This window comes from Amphiura filiformis, chromosome 8 (assembly GCF_039555335.1).
Source record: "Amphiura filiformis chromosome 8, Afil_fr2py, whole genome shotgun sequence".
Lineage (NCBI taxonomy): Eukaryota > Metazoa > Echinodermata > Ophiuroidea > Amphilepidida > Amphiuridae > Amphiura > Amphiura filiformis.
The window spans coordinates 13,329,369-13,342,412 of record NC_092635.1 but is presented as its reverse complement, the minus strand read 5'-3'; the positions used below and the strand labels follow the sequence as shown (position 1 = coordinate 13,342,412).

The following is a 13,044-nucleotide window of genomic DNA, read 5'->3' as shown; positions in this document are numbered from 1 at the left end:
TGACATGCAAGAAAGCGGAAGTAAAAATAAAATATGAAAAAGAAACATGAATTAATATTAAAATCGGGTATGACAATTGTCAAATTTAAACCTTAATTGTGACACGATCTGGTTCATGGGGGCCAAAGGAGGCATTTTTGAAAATTGTGTTACTGTAAATTAGGCTATCATTTTAAATTGAAAACACCAAAGGTCTAGCATACTTGGTTCTAAAGTTATAAAGTTTTTTCATGCAGATTTTCTTGATATGCCTTAAAATAATGATCTTTTAAAATTCATGTACTCTTTTGCAGTTTGAAACTTTCTTCATCTTTATTATAATGCTAGAACTCTATGAGGTATTGTTGAACTTATGCATTAAAGTCTCAAATTGAAATATTAACAAAAAATAAATGCTATTTTTATGCGGTAAGCTATGCCTACAAAGTGTTTTATTGTGATCGTAATTTTTTTAATGTTTGAATTAAAAATACAAATTTAGGCTAAACATAAAATAAGGACAAATCAAACAATTACAATAATAACAAAACGGCAAACCAATGTGATGCATGTTTATAAGTAATGAGTATTAAGAATCTTTTTAAAATTTACTTGAATTTCTTTGCTGTAGGCCTATCCCGCGCGGCGGGCCGCTATATGCGCCTTCGTTCCAAAAAAAACCCCACATTTTTAGTAAATGTAGGCCGATTACAAAAACGCAACACCTATAGTATGGATGTTGGTGTTATATTATTATCGTATTGAACAAACAATAAATTCAGAAAGAATTAAAACAATTTATTCTAATAACCAAAATAAAAACCTATGCGTTTTCCATTAAAAAAAAGAGGACAGGCCTAGGGCTACTTCGCATTGACTAGGCTCGCGCGTTTCGGGCTGAAAAGCATCGTAAAGTTTAAAAACAAAAAAGGGCGGTTTTAGAAAATGGGATAACAAAAAGTTAACACCTATAGTATCAACATCAAGTGTGCGGGTTTTAGAAAAGGACATCTATGAATATCAAACTGCAATATTTCACTTCAACACAGAAAGTCTCAAAAAATTTCAAAAAGTACTACAAAACATTGTGTTTTTAGAGTAATAATCACAAACATGGTCAGCTATGGTTGATGAAAAAGGATGTCGACCCCAGACACGGGAAATGCCAATTTTCACTGCCGTCGTTGGTGGCGCGCTGTATTTGGAATCGCGAGAATTGAAAATAGTGCAGTTTGACGATTGACTGGCGACGCGACACGCGCAAAAATCATGACCTGCTATTGAAAATATATGTAGTTTTACCGACTGGCGACACATGCAAATGACCTGCAATTAAAAAAGTGTAATTTTACGGTTGACTGGCGATACACGCAAAAATCATGACCTGTTATTGCAAATAGTGTAGTTTTACCGATGACTGGCGACACTCCATAACAATTATGACCTGCAATAGAAAATAGTGTAGATTTACCTGTGAATGGCGAAACATGCAAAATCATGAAATGCAAAATATGTAGTTTTCGCCAGCCCATTCGGGGCTGGTACCTGTTTCAGGTTTGGGGTCAGTTTACTCAAGAGATTATATTTTAGTGGTATTGGAATGATTTTTTTTTTTACTTTTTGTGGTTAAATTTTTTTTTAAATATTTTAATTCGATTTGTTAGGAAAAGTAAGTATGTTTTGCCGTTTCAACGAACGAAAACGAGTGAGTATTACCAAAGTTATGTTTGAACTAATTAATTATGACTTTAAAAAGTTTAAAGGCCTAAATGTAACAATAATAGTTAATATATATAGCATCATATGGTCAGCAGAAGAAAATCTGACATCACCTATGATGTCATATCAGTGTCCTTGACCGGGGTCCTTACTCCTTGACCACTGAACAGCGTGATATCATGTTGATAACAGATCTATAGAATCAAAATCTTCATCATATCCCGGATCATATCACAGATTCTCAACAATCTGTGATCATATGGACCATATTGATGTGAAAGTAGTTATCTATCATATCCTGTGTCGTTTTATGGATAAAAATGACTCAAAATGTTATTGATGAAATGGTTGCTATCATAAACATCAGTTTTGTCTTTTCAACGGGAAAAATCCGATGCAAAATAAAGTTTTTAGGGCCTAGCTATAATATGGGCATAATTTATGCATATAGTATTGAACAATGTACCCCATTTGACATGCACTTATAGATAAATAAATTGTCTTACTTTATTAATTTAATAACTTCTTTATTATAAATAAAATGACACATAACTATTTGATTCATAAAATTACATTCAACAAAATGATTGAAGAGAAAACACACAAGGCACTAGGCAGACTGTTATAGAATGGAGTATGTAAGATGCCATGTCCATAGCTTCGCAGGAGTTTCCGACTAGCAATCAACATGATCAGCACATTCAGAAAAACACAGTTTAAGAGTGAAGATTGTAGTGAGTAACCAGTCCTTTATAAATGTGCTGGCCACTATCTATTATAATATAGTAGGCTTAAACTATACATTGCGAATTAATTAAGTTATTTTAAAATAAAATGTACATGTAAGTTAACTCAAACCGGCAGTGTATATATCGAAAGCAGTGAAATCGGACATTCCTAAGCGAAGATATTGAGTTCGTAAGTTCTGGTATTACAAAATTGGAAATTGAGATATCGTGGGTAAAAAGCTGAAAAGACAAAAAAAACCAACGACAACAACAACAACAACAACAACAAAAACAAACAGACCAGAACAATTTGGAGTACATGTAATGAATTAAAAGAGTTGACATGAGATTAGGAATTAATGTTTTCTGCTGTTTCAGTGTGCATGTTCTCATCGTTGATGGTTTGGTGGACTGTCATGTAGATGTAAGCGTGATCCTAAAAATGCCTTTCACATTGACCAAAACTAATTACAAGACCTCTTCTACATTGAGGCTGGCTTTCCCTTTTAAAGGGAATTTTTATTCATAATTATGATTGATGAAACACACAAACATTAAAAATCGTTTAATTTTCCCAGTGAATAGCGAAAACCCACAACTACAGGGTGTATCAAAATGATTGGTACCCATCAGGTTTAGTGTCTAATGAAATGCCTGTTTCTTCCCAATTCAACGCTAAATCAGCGAAAACCCACAACTATATACAATATTCCAGGTCTCTTCATATAAGAGGGTATTTTTATCAGTGACATAGGCATATTCGTGATTTAAAGAACATTATACCATGTGGATATATATTCTCGCTCTATTCTTGATAATAACTTGTCAAAAGTATGCCAAATATTCAATGAAATACAAGCCTGATTATTATTGTCATGATTTTGTTATGAATTCAAAGGACAAGCCCAGTTTAAAACAGTTAAATTACTCTTAAAATTATGGTACTGAATTGTAGTTTTAAAGAGGCGTGGTCCGATGAAGTTTTGTTTTCAATCTTAGATTGAGGCCTACTATTAAAACAATATGTTTCCAAATTTTGAGTTGCATGGCTCCAGCGGGTTTGGGTTTGATACGAGGAGCACTGACTTCACCGCACGCAGCCTATGATGAGGAAGGAACACCCAGGGCTACAGAATCAAGGCCATGATGTTTCGGTCTATTTGAGCACTTGATGTGACAATCTCGTTTTCCTTCATTTCCTTACATTTCACTTAGTCCCATTTTGTCATCTATTTATAAATGTCTAATGAAAATCAATCGTAAACTCAAAGAATATTTGATTTGAATGATAGATACTTTTACGCTTGATGTGCGATTGTGTAAAAAAATATGAAAATAAGTGATGAAGTGTGAAATTTGAAGAAACGTCGAAATATGAAGGTCATAAAGTGAACAATGTCATTGATTATGATAGACAAATGACACATTCAGTAAAATGAAAAGAGCATTTTGTCACTATTGAAAATTGATCTTTTTGATGACCGAAATGAAGTGTCCAAGCTCTTTCCGTGTTCCATTGTTGTGTAAATAAAAGAGCAAATATATTAAAGAATTGTAAATCCAACACATGTAGGGCCTATATAATAATTTTTGTGCCAGCATATTGTTTGTTTAGTGGGGAAAATATGACAAGAAAAAATAAATCTTGATTTTGACAAATGACTGAATTTACTACATTGTTCCACCCTGAGACCATAATGGTATCAGGTTCCACCTGAGGCAAACGTCGTAAATGACAGTCATAATTAAACCAAGGGGACATGTACATTGTAGTCTATAATTATGACGTTTCTGTCATTTCTGTCCTTTGTCCTAAAATGTATTATTTTTATTTGTTTTTAATTGTTTTGATGTAATGGGCATCCCTTTAATTTAGTGGTTTCACTATTGGGCTTGTCCAGGCTTTCTAGCCTATTGTTAAATAGATAAATCAGAGAAGATGAGAAGAAATTTCTTCTCATCTTCTCTGGATAAATAAATAAAAAAATGGGTCACTGTGTAAATTGCAAAATGCTTTTATGAGTAACCAACGGCGCGCGGTATATTTGTGGTGGATATCCTTATAATCCATAAATGGCTTTATCATTATTTCTCGTCGTAGGTATAGTATTCAATAGACCTACATTAAATTTAAGGTGACACTGACCCCCGGGCACTGACCCTTTTGTAACTTTTATCAACTTCTTTTCTGATTAAGAGAGGAGTGACTCATAACATGGATAACGGCGATATTGTTCCCTCTAATGGTAGCCACAATCTCTTTCGATGTGAGCCTCGGATGCATATTACGTTTTATATAATGATAAATGCACCATTATGACATATGTAAAAATTTCGTGTCTTAAGACATGTTGTTTAATATGAGGGACAGAGAAGGTAAACAGAAGAGGGACAGGTAAGAGGAAGTAATAACAAGAGGCACAAAGGAAATACTGAGGAGAACGCCAGAGATACCGAAAAAGCGAAACTTACGTATTGAAGTGAAAGAGGGGGAAGGGTAGATTGAGATTTAAAAAATGCAGTCAAACAGTTTAAGAACAGACAAAGAATGGAAAATAAATGAAAGTGTTAGGCTCGCCTTAATGGTAGAGAAAATCAAGAAATGGAGCAAATGGTGTATATACATGTTCACTGAATCAGATTCAATACATATAGAATTAGCCATAAAGCCACTTTATTTTCATTCAATGAAACAATACAGCTTTTATTTAAACCATTTCAAATGATTTGTTCAAGAGTTTTCGTCGGAGATATTTTAATTGATTGAACACATCTGTAACGCCATATAGTTATACGGTACGACGATAAACAAATGGTCTGAGATTGGGCTACAGTAAGGAGGCCCAGCACAGCGACAACGTCAGGTAAATAATTATATTATACAGGCAGGGAGACTAAATCAATACATGTGTATTTATTATCACGCCGCTGATAATAATAATGCAAAATAGAGTTGACATTTCTATTCGTTCCAAATCAATGACAATGATCACCTATTGTTAGTAACGACCAAATAGAATCAAAATCCTACATTGTTGAGGGGACAATAAAATCAGCAGCGTCTCACCTCTCTATAGAATTCCTGAACGATTAAACCACATTGTGGCAATGAGATAATTTGAAGTAACCGCTCGCACTCTTGTCCTTTTCAGGTGGGCTAGGGCAATTGGGTAGCCGAGTTATCTGCTATTTGATATTCAGACGATAGATCTTTGGATACCGGGGTAGAAAAATGATGAATATCTCCCGTCATTTTTGATTTCTAAAGAAACCAATTGTAAGGCTTGCACTTGAATATATGTTGAAAGAACATGTCAGTCATAAGCGTGCGTACTGACAAACAACCGTGCGTTTTGAAATAAAAAACTGACAAAAATTCGGACTTTTTATATGTGCAGAACAAAATAAATGACTGCTGCCCTCATTCGTCAACCCTGCAGGGCCACAACACGGTACTAGCGCAGTGTAGACTAAATATCAGTCTAAAGCAGATGACGCTCACTGACATCTACAGCGGTCAGTGACCAGGCGATTGTCAATAGCTTTAGTCGGAGATCCCTCGGCCCATAGTCTCAAAACTATTATAGGTCGGAACAAAATGGCCATGCGTGGCTGTTGAAGAACTAGTGGATTCAGCCTACCATCATGGCGATTTCTGCCATGAAGATATCGGGGCGGTGACACTGTGCCAGGCCCGTGATACTTTCGCGTTGTACGACAGATGTTTCAAATGGCTGGAAATAGTTTAAAATCAGGAGTCTCAATTTGTAAACCTGCCATGTTGTCAAGTCTGTATCCTGCGCTATCATTGTGTTATTGAACACTATCGATTTTTTTTGGCTAATTTTTTTTGCTCATTTTTTACATTTACAATCACCTGGTGTCTTAAACTATTTTTTAAAGACTGGTATAATACTAAAATACTCGCGTTGCTTAATTATTGATCGTCACAACCAGAGCAAATGCTGAATTTTCAGGCGTATTCAGTCTAAACGCAGGACAACCGTTCTTTTGTTCTGCTTAGTCGCGCTAAAAGTCGATCGATACATGTTAAAATCAGCACAATTCCGAGATACACCTTTTGCTATGAAATTTATTTTCTCGGTCAAATATAAAGCAAATTTTTTTTTTTTTTTTCAGTAATGTCAAATAAAAACATAGTGCTTGGATGAACATTTTTTTTTTTAAATCCTGGTGCTAAAATTAAGCATCAAATTGTGTCTTTTAGTGTGATATTTTTGATTTTTATAGGCCTTTAGTTCGCCCGTGAGCTTTTTGCAGAATTCATTTTTAGCGTCTCAAACTAATATAGTTTGCTAAAGAAAGATATTTCCCACCTCTGTAAAGCACATCGTACGGGTCTATATATTATAGTTTTGTCAGAATTTCCGTTTTTATTTTACCCTTTTCCCCTCCATGCTCCGAAAATGTCAAACTTAGTACTTTACCTCGAGAGCAACCAGCACAAATAATCGATATTTCAATTGTTGTCAACCCAGGTCCCTTTTCCATTGAAAACCAGGATTGCCTGACCAGCGATTTGGTAGCCCAAATCCCCAATTCTGGTAAATGAGGTGGATTTTGGAAATTTGCTCCCGTGATAGCCTGCAATTTCAATTTATAGGGGCTATGGATTCCATGATTATGAAAACCATTTTGTCTGTTTGTTTGTTTGTTTGTTTATTTATTTACCTAGGATGAGATCCATGGGAAAATCCACTGTCCAAACCTAGAAAAATTCGCGTGTTATTAGAGGGGATTTTAATAATTTTCTGTCCCTCCTATCTCCAGGTGAATTTTGAATGACCCCCCCCCCCCCATCGCGGGTTGGCATTTTCATTACACCCTTCAGACTTGCGTTCGGGTTTGTGTAGGCCTATTTGTCATAATTTAGCGCTATAGGACCTACTTACTAAATGTATAGCTATAGCCGTGCTATATAAATATTATAAGGTACCGGTATGTAATATTATGTAGGCCTATGGGGGTGGGGTGGGTACTCAACACATTTGAACCATGACTTACAATGCAAGGCTCATTGTTACCATAAATGATTTTTCCTTTAGGTCATTATAATAGGTTGTTATAAACTTCCGTGTTTAACCTTGTATTGTTTTGGCTGCTTCATTATGACTTTCGGTGGGTTTAAGCAATTTCAAACAAACACAAACAAAAGGCACTATACCGAAACACTAGGTAATTTCTTTGCTATATTGAAGTTCTGGCAAAACTGTATCCAGGCCGGGCACCCAGAGATATCGATCCACAATGCTAGTATTTCACGCGTGGATTTGAAATTTTTTTCAGCTGGTATTCAAAAATTATGGAATCAAAACGGAAATTCTGACAAAACTATAATATATAGACCCACACGATGTGCTTTACAGAGGTGGGAAATATCTTTCTTTAGCAAACTATATTAGTTTGAGACGCTAAAAATGAATTCTGCAAAAAGCTCACGGGCGAACTAAAGGCCTATAAAAATCAAAAATATCACACTAAAAGACACAATTTGATGCTTAATTTTAACACCAGGATTTAAAAAAAAAAAGTTCATCCAAGCACTATGTTTTTATTTGACATTACTGAAGAAAAAAAAAATTAGCTTTATATTTGACCGAGAAAATAAATTTCATAGCAAAAAGGTGTATCTCGGAATTGTGCTGATTTTAACATGTATCGATCGACTTTTAGCGCGACTAAGCAGAACAAAAGAACGGTTGTCCTGCGTTTAGACTGTATTGTCTATGTTGATTACAAAATCGTTTACTATGTCTTCCATTAAAGATTTAATGCGTTTGTTGTGCATTCCGTGCGTGAACTTGAAAAGCGTGATTCGGTCTTCATTATATAGATCGTCCCGGTAGATCGTAGCATTTGTAATACAAACAACCAGTCTTTAAAACTCATAAAATCTAATTAACGTTTATTATTGTTCCCAATTGAATACGCACATTTTGTTATTCCACTCTTTCTACGCGTGTATTTACAACCCATGTGAAAATAATGTTGAAGGTTACAGGTTCGATATTAAAGTTTCTTTCATAATACTGTTCAATGTTATCACTTAGTGTTATCATAATTTACCACGTTGCAAAATAAAACAAAAATTGTCTTTAAAAAAAGACAAAGTTCACGGATCAGGTGTATTTGTTCAACTTTCAATTTTCATATCATAACCTACCTTTTATCAGAAAAAAAATCTTTGAATCAAGTATTACAAATGTAATGGTTTTTACACATATGGATAAAATCAGGCCGCTTCTTTATTATATATTAGTAAATTGTGATATTACAATTCATATGGATATCAACTTGATGAGAAATACTTGGACTAAAAAATATTTTAGATCAATTTCACTGTACGATCAGAATTGGAGCATGACATATCAATATTGTATTTATAACAAATTCCCATGGCCCGGGAACTAACATTTTGTTGTGCCTTCCCAATTGTTCGTGTAGAAGCCTTCGAAGGTCGCGCATTACACACATCAATGAACATAAAAGAGCCAGTTTAGTTACGCGTAACCAAACTGGCTGGTTTGGTTACGCGTAACCAAACTGGCTGCAGAGGAGACTACTGTTCATATAATGTACGTCATCAGTCCGTTCGCTTCGAACGGTGAACTTAAGAGCCGTACGAACTAGCATTTGTCTTTTTATTTCAGGAGAAATACGAATAAAAAATTACAATTAGTGTCAACTTGTAATGCAATAATTATTCTCTTCGAATGGAGTTAAACTTGTTTTTGCAATAGATATGCCCTTTAAATAACGCCATGGTAGAATATTTTGCAGCAAGTTTTCAAAAGTGTTTTGAATGTCATCAAAACTTTTAAAACCTAGTACTCTTTATACATGTAAATTTATATAACCTGACATTTGCACAATTTCTGGCAACTTTTTTTTTACCATGAATGTTTTCGAAAACGATTTGTATAGGAACTTTTCATATTTTATACTATACGTGATTTTGTACTCCTAATTGGTCATTTTCTGGTGCAGTCCACTTGTGTTTTAGTATGATATTGTTTTTAAGTCACTTAACACTTGTTGACCCCGTAGCCTTTGAATCTCCTCCTCCAGATGGATGAATAGCACTTGGTTTCCACCTGCCACAAGAAAGAATCTTCTTATATGAATCTCTGAAATTCTTATTCATCACACCATACAAGATCGAATTAATACTACTGCTCATGTGAGCCATCATGCCTGCGATGAAATAGGCAGGAGCTGGTATGTTATCCCGAAAATCTATGAGTAATAGCAATGTGTAGAATGTCCAGAAGGAGATGTATGTGATGAAGATGGTGAAAAGCATCTTCAAGAGTTTCAAGTCCTTGCTGTTAACGTTGCGCGTATTTTGCTGAGAAGCTGCTGGTATCTGATTTTTTACTCTTTGGGAACTTCTTCGCAAAGTAAGAAACACCTGTGCGTAGCAAACGACAATAAGAATGACTGGTAACGAGATAAACACACAGATGGTGAACAACACATGACCATAATCGGCTAACCTATCATAAGAACACGCGATGAATTTGACATCGTAAGTATGTCCTCCCCATCCAAAATGATTACTCAAATCGGCCAAGATGCAAATCACCCAAATTGCAATCGCTATCGCGATGGTGTTTTTCCAGGTGAATATCTTTGTGTAATGTTGATTTTTGCAGATGAACACGTAGCGATTTACAGCAATTGCTCCTATGTTCCACAGCGAACAGGTGCAACTGATGAAGCAAACGCTGGAAACAGCCGCGCAAAGACGAGGCCAATCTTCGTAAAACTTCCCTCGTCTCCCAAATATGCCTATTGCAGTGACAGGCTCCCAGAATCCGGTGATACTCAAATCTGCGATTGCTAAAGAAAACACAAATACATTGGTTGTCGTTTGAAGTTTAGTAGTAGTTAGAATAGTCAAGATGACAAGTGTGTTGCCAATATTCCCTATGATTGCGAATGTACTTCTGTAGATGCCGTATAAGATGATAAAATGTTCACGAACATCTGTATCATAACTTCCTCTTAAATCTGATGAACTATTATCGAACATTATGATCGAAAAACAACAGAAGACTTTCAAAATGTATAATATGGAGAACTCAGTTTGTCCTTTAAGTTACAAAAACAGGATACAAGCACGATCAAGTCAAAGAGAGAACTCAGCTAAAATCTGAAACACCGTAGCTCTAGTAGTAACGAAATGCAAATAGTAATGATTTCTACGTCTCTGTGTGATGCGTTGCAACTAGATTCATAGTCCAGTAGCGACAGATTGTCTTGATTAAACCAATAAGTGAAATTTTCTTGTTTTATGACCAAGAAAGACTGCATGCGTATTGGTTAGTTATCATTTAGCGATAACTTCAGCTTAATAGTGGCATAACGTCTTGTAATAATGTTTGCTCTTTCAGTAAGGTTTGAATTAAATCAGATTGCATAAAATCGGTAAAGTAAAGGACATTATTGAGACGTTGAACAATCATTATGAGGTTTAACAAATTTTCAGGGCTCAGCATTTTCCGACCATAAATCGATGATAACATTATTTTCTCTAATTACCTCTAGTATAATGTTGTGACCAAAGAAAACTAGCAGCTAGCTACGAGGGACCTATATTTTTATTATTATTTTTTTATAGAGCTAAGAATATTACACGTGATTTTATACTATATGTGATTTTGTACTCCTAATTCATTGATCATTCATTGTTCTCCTAATGAATTGGTCATTTTCTGGTGCAGTCCGCTTGTGTTTTAGTATGATATTGTTTTTAAGTCACTTAACACTTGTTGACCCCGTAGCCTTTGAATCTTCTCCTCCTCCAGATGGATGAATAGCACTTGGTTTCCACCTTCCACAAGAAAGAATCTTCCTATATGAATCTCTGAAATTCTTGTTCATCACGCCATACAAGATTGAATTGATACTACTGCTCATATGAGCCATCATGCCGGCGATGAAATAGACAGGAGCTGGTATGTTATCATGAAAATCTATGAGTAATAACAATGTGTAGAATGTCCAGAAAGAGATGTATGTGATGAAGATGGTGAAAAGCATCTTCAAGAGTTTCAAGTCCTTGCTGTTAACGTTGCGCATATTTTGCTGAGAAGCTGCTGGAATCTGATTTTTTACTCTTTGGGAACTTCTTCGCAAAGTAAGAAATACCTGTGCGTAGCAAACGACAATAAGAATGACTGGTAACGAGATAAACACACAGATGGTGAACAACACATGACCATAATCGGCTAACCTATCATAAGAACAAGCGATGAATTTGACATCATAAGTATGTCCTCCCCATCCAAAATGATTACTCAAATCGGCCAAGATGCAAATCACCCAAATTGCAATCGCTATCGCGATGGTGTTTTTCCAGGTGAATATCTTTGTGTAATGTTGATTTTTGCAGATGAACACGTAGCGATTTACAGCAATTGCTCCTATGTTCCACAGCGAACAGGTGCAACTGATGAAGCAAACGCTGGAAACAGCCGCGCAAAGACGAGGCCAATCTTCGTAAAACTTCCCTCGTCTCCCAAATATGCCTATTGCAGTGACAGGCTCCCAGAATCCGGTGATACTCAAATCTGCGATTGCTAAAGAAAATACAAATACATTGGTGGTCGTTTGAAGTTTAGTAGTAGTTAGAATAGTCAAGATGACAAGTGTGTTGCCAATATTCCCTATGATTGCAAATGTACTTCTGTAGATGCCGTATAAGATGATAAAATGTTCACGAACATCTGTATCATAACTTCCTCTTAAATCTGATGAACTATTACCAAACATTATGATCGAAAAACAACAAAAGACTTTCAAAATGTATAATATGGAGAACTCAGTTCGTCCTTTAAGTTACAAAAACAGGATACAAGCACGATCACGTCAAAGAGAGAACTCAGCTAAAATCTGAAACACCGTAGCTCTAGTAGTAACGAAATGCAAATAGTAATGATTTCTACGTCTCTGTGTGATGCGTTGCAACTAGATTCATAGTCCAGTAGCGACAGATTGTCTTGATTAAACCAATAAGTGAAATTTTCTTGTTTTATGTCCAAGAAAGACTGCATTCGTATTGGTTAGTTTTCATTTAGCGATACCTTCAGCTTAATAGTGGCATAACGTCTTGTAATAATGTTTGCTCTTTCAGTAAGGTTTGAATTAAATCAGATTGCATAAAGTCGGTAGAGTAAAGGACATTATTGAGACGTTGAACAATCATTATGAGGTTTAACAAATTTTCAGGGCTCAGCATTTTCCGACCATAAATCGATGATAGCATTATTTTCTCTAATTACCTCTAGTATAATGTTGTGACCAAAGAAAACCAGCAGCTAGCTACGAGGGACCTATATTTTTATTATTTTTTTTTTATAGAGCTAAGAAAGTTATTACACGTGATTTTATACTATATGTGATTTTGTACTCCTAATTCATTGATTATTCATTGATCATTCATTGTTTTCCTAATGAATTGGTCATTTTCTGGTGCAGTCCGCCTGTGTTTTAGTATGATATTGTTTTTAAGTCACTTAACACTTGTTGACCCCGTAGCCTTTGAATCTCCTCCTCCAGATGGATGAATAGCACTTGGTTTCCACCTTCCACA

General features: G+C 35.4%; 2 protein-coding genes across 2 annotated transcripts; both read right to left on the bottom strand.

The window, feature by feature from the left end:
• Positions 1 to 9,468: 9,468 nt before the first annotated feature.
• LOC140159421 (melatonin receptor type 1B-B-like) lies at positions 9,469 to 10,482 on the bottom strand. Its single transcript, XM_072182893.1, has one exon. The coding sequence runs from the start codon at positions 10,480 to 10,482 to the stop codon at positions 9,469 to 9,471; it is 1,014 nt and encodes a 337-aa protein (XP_072038994.1).
• A 725-nt stretch (positions 10,483 to 11,207) lies between these two features.
• LOC140159420 (melatonin receptor type 1B-like) lies at positions 11,208 to 12,224 on the bottom strand. Its single transcript, XM_072182892.1, has one exon. It carries the CDS (start codon positions 12,222 to 12,224, stop codon positions 11,208 to 11,210), a length of 1,017 nt encoding a protein of 338 aa, XP_072038993.1.
• Positions 12,225 to 13,044: the final 820 nt, after the last annotated feature.

What these genes read in the sequence shown, in the direction of transcription:
- LOC140159421 (XM_072182893.1), bottom strand. Translation starts at nt 10,482, where the DNA reads ATGTTCGATAATAGTTCATCAGATTTAAGAGGAAGTTATGATACAGAT.
- LOC140159420 (XM_072182892.1), bottom strand. Translation starts at nt 12,224, where the DNA reads ATGTTTGGTAATAGTTCATCAGATTTAAGAGGAAGTTATGATACAGAT.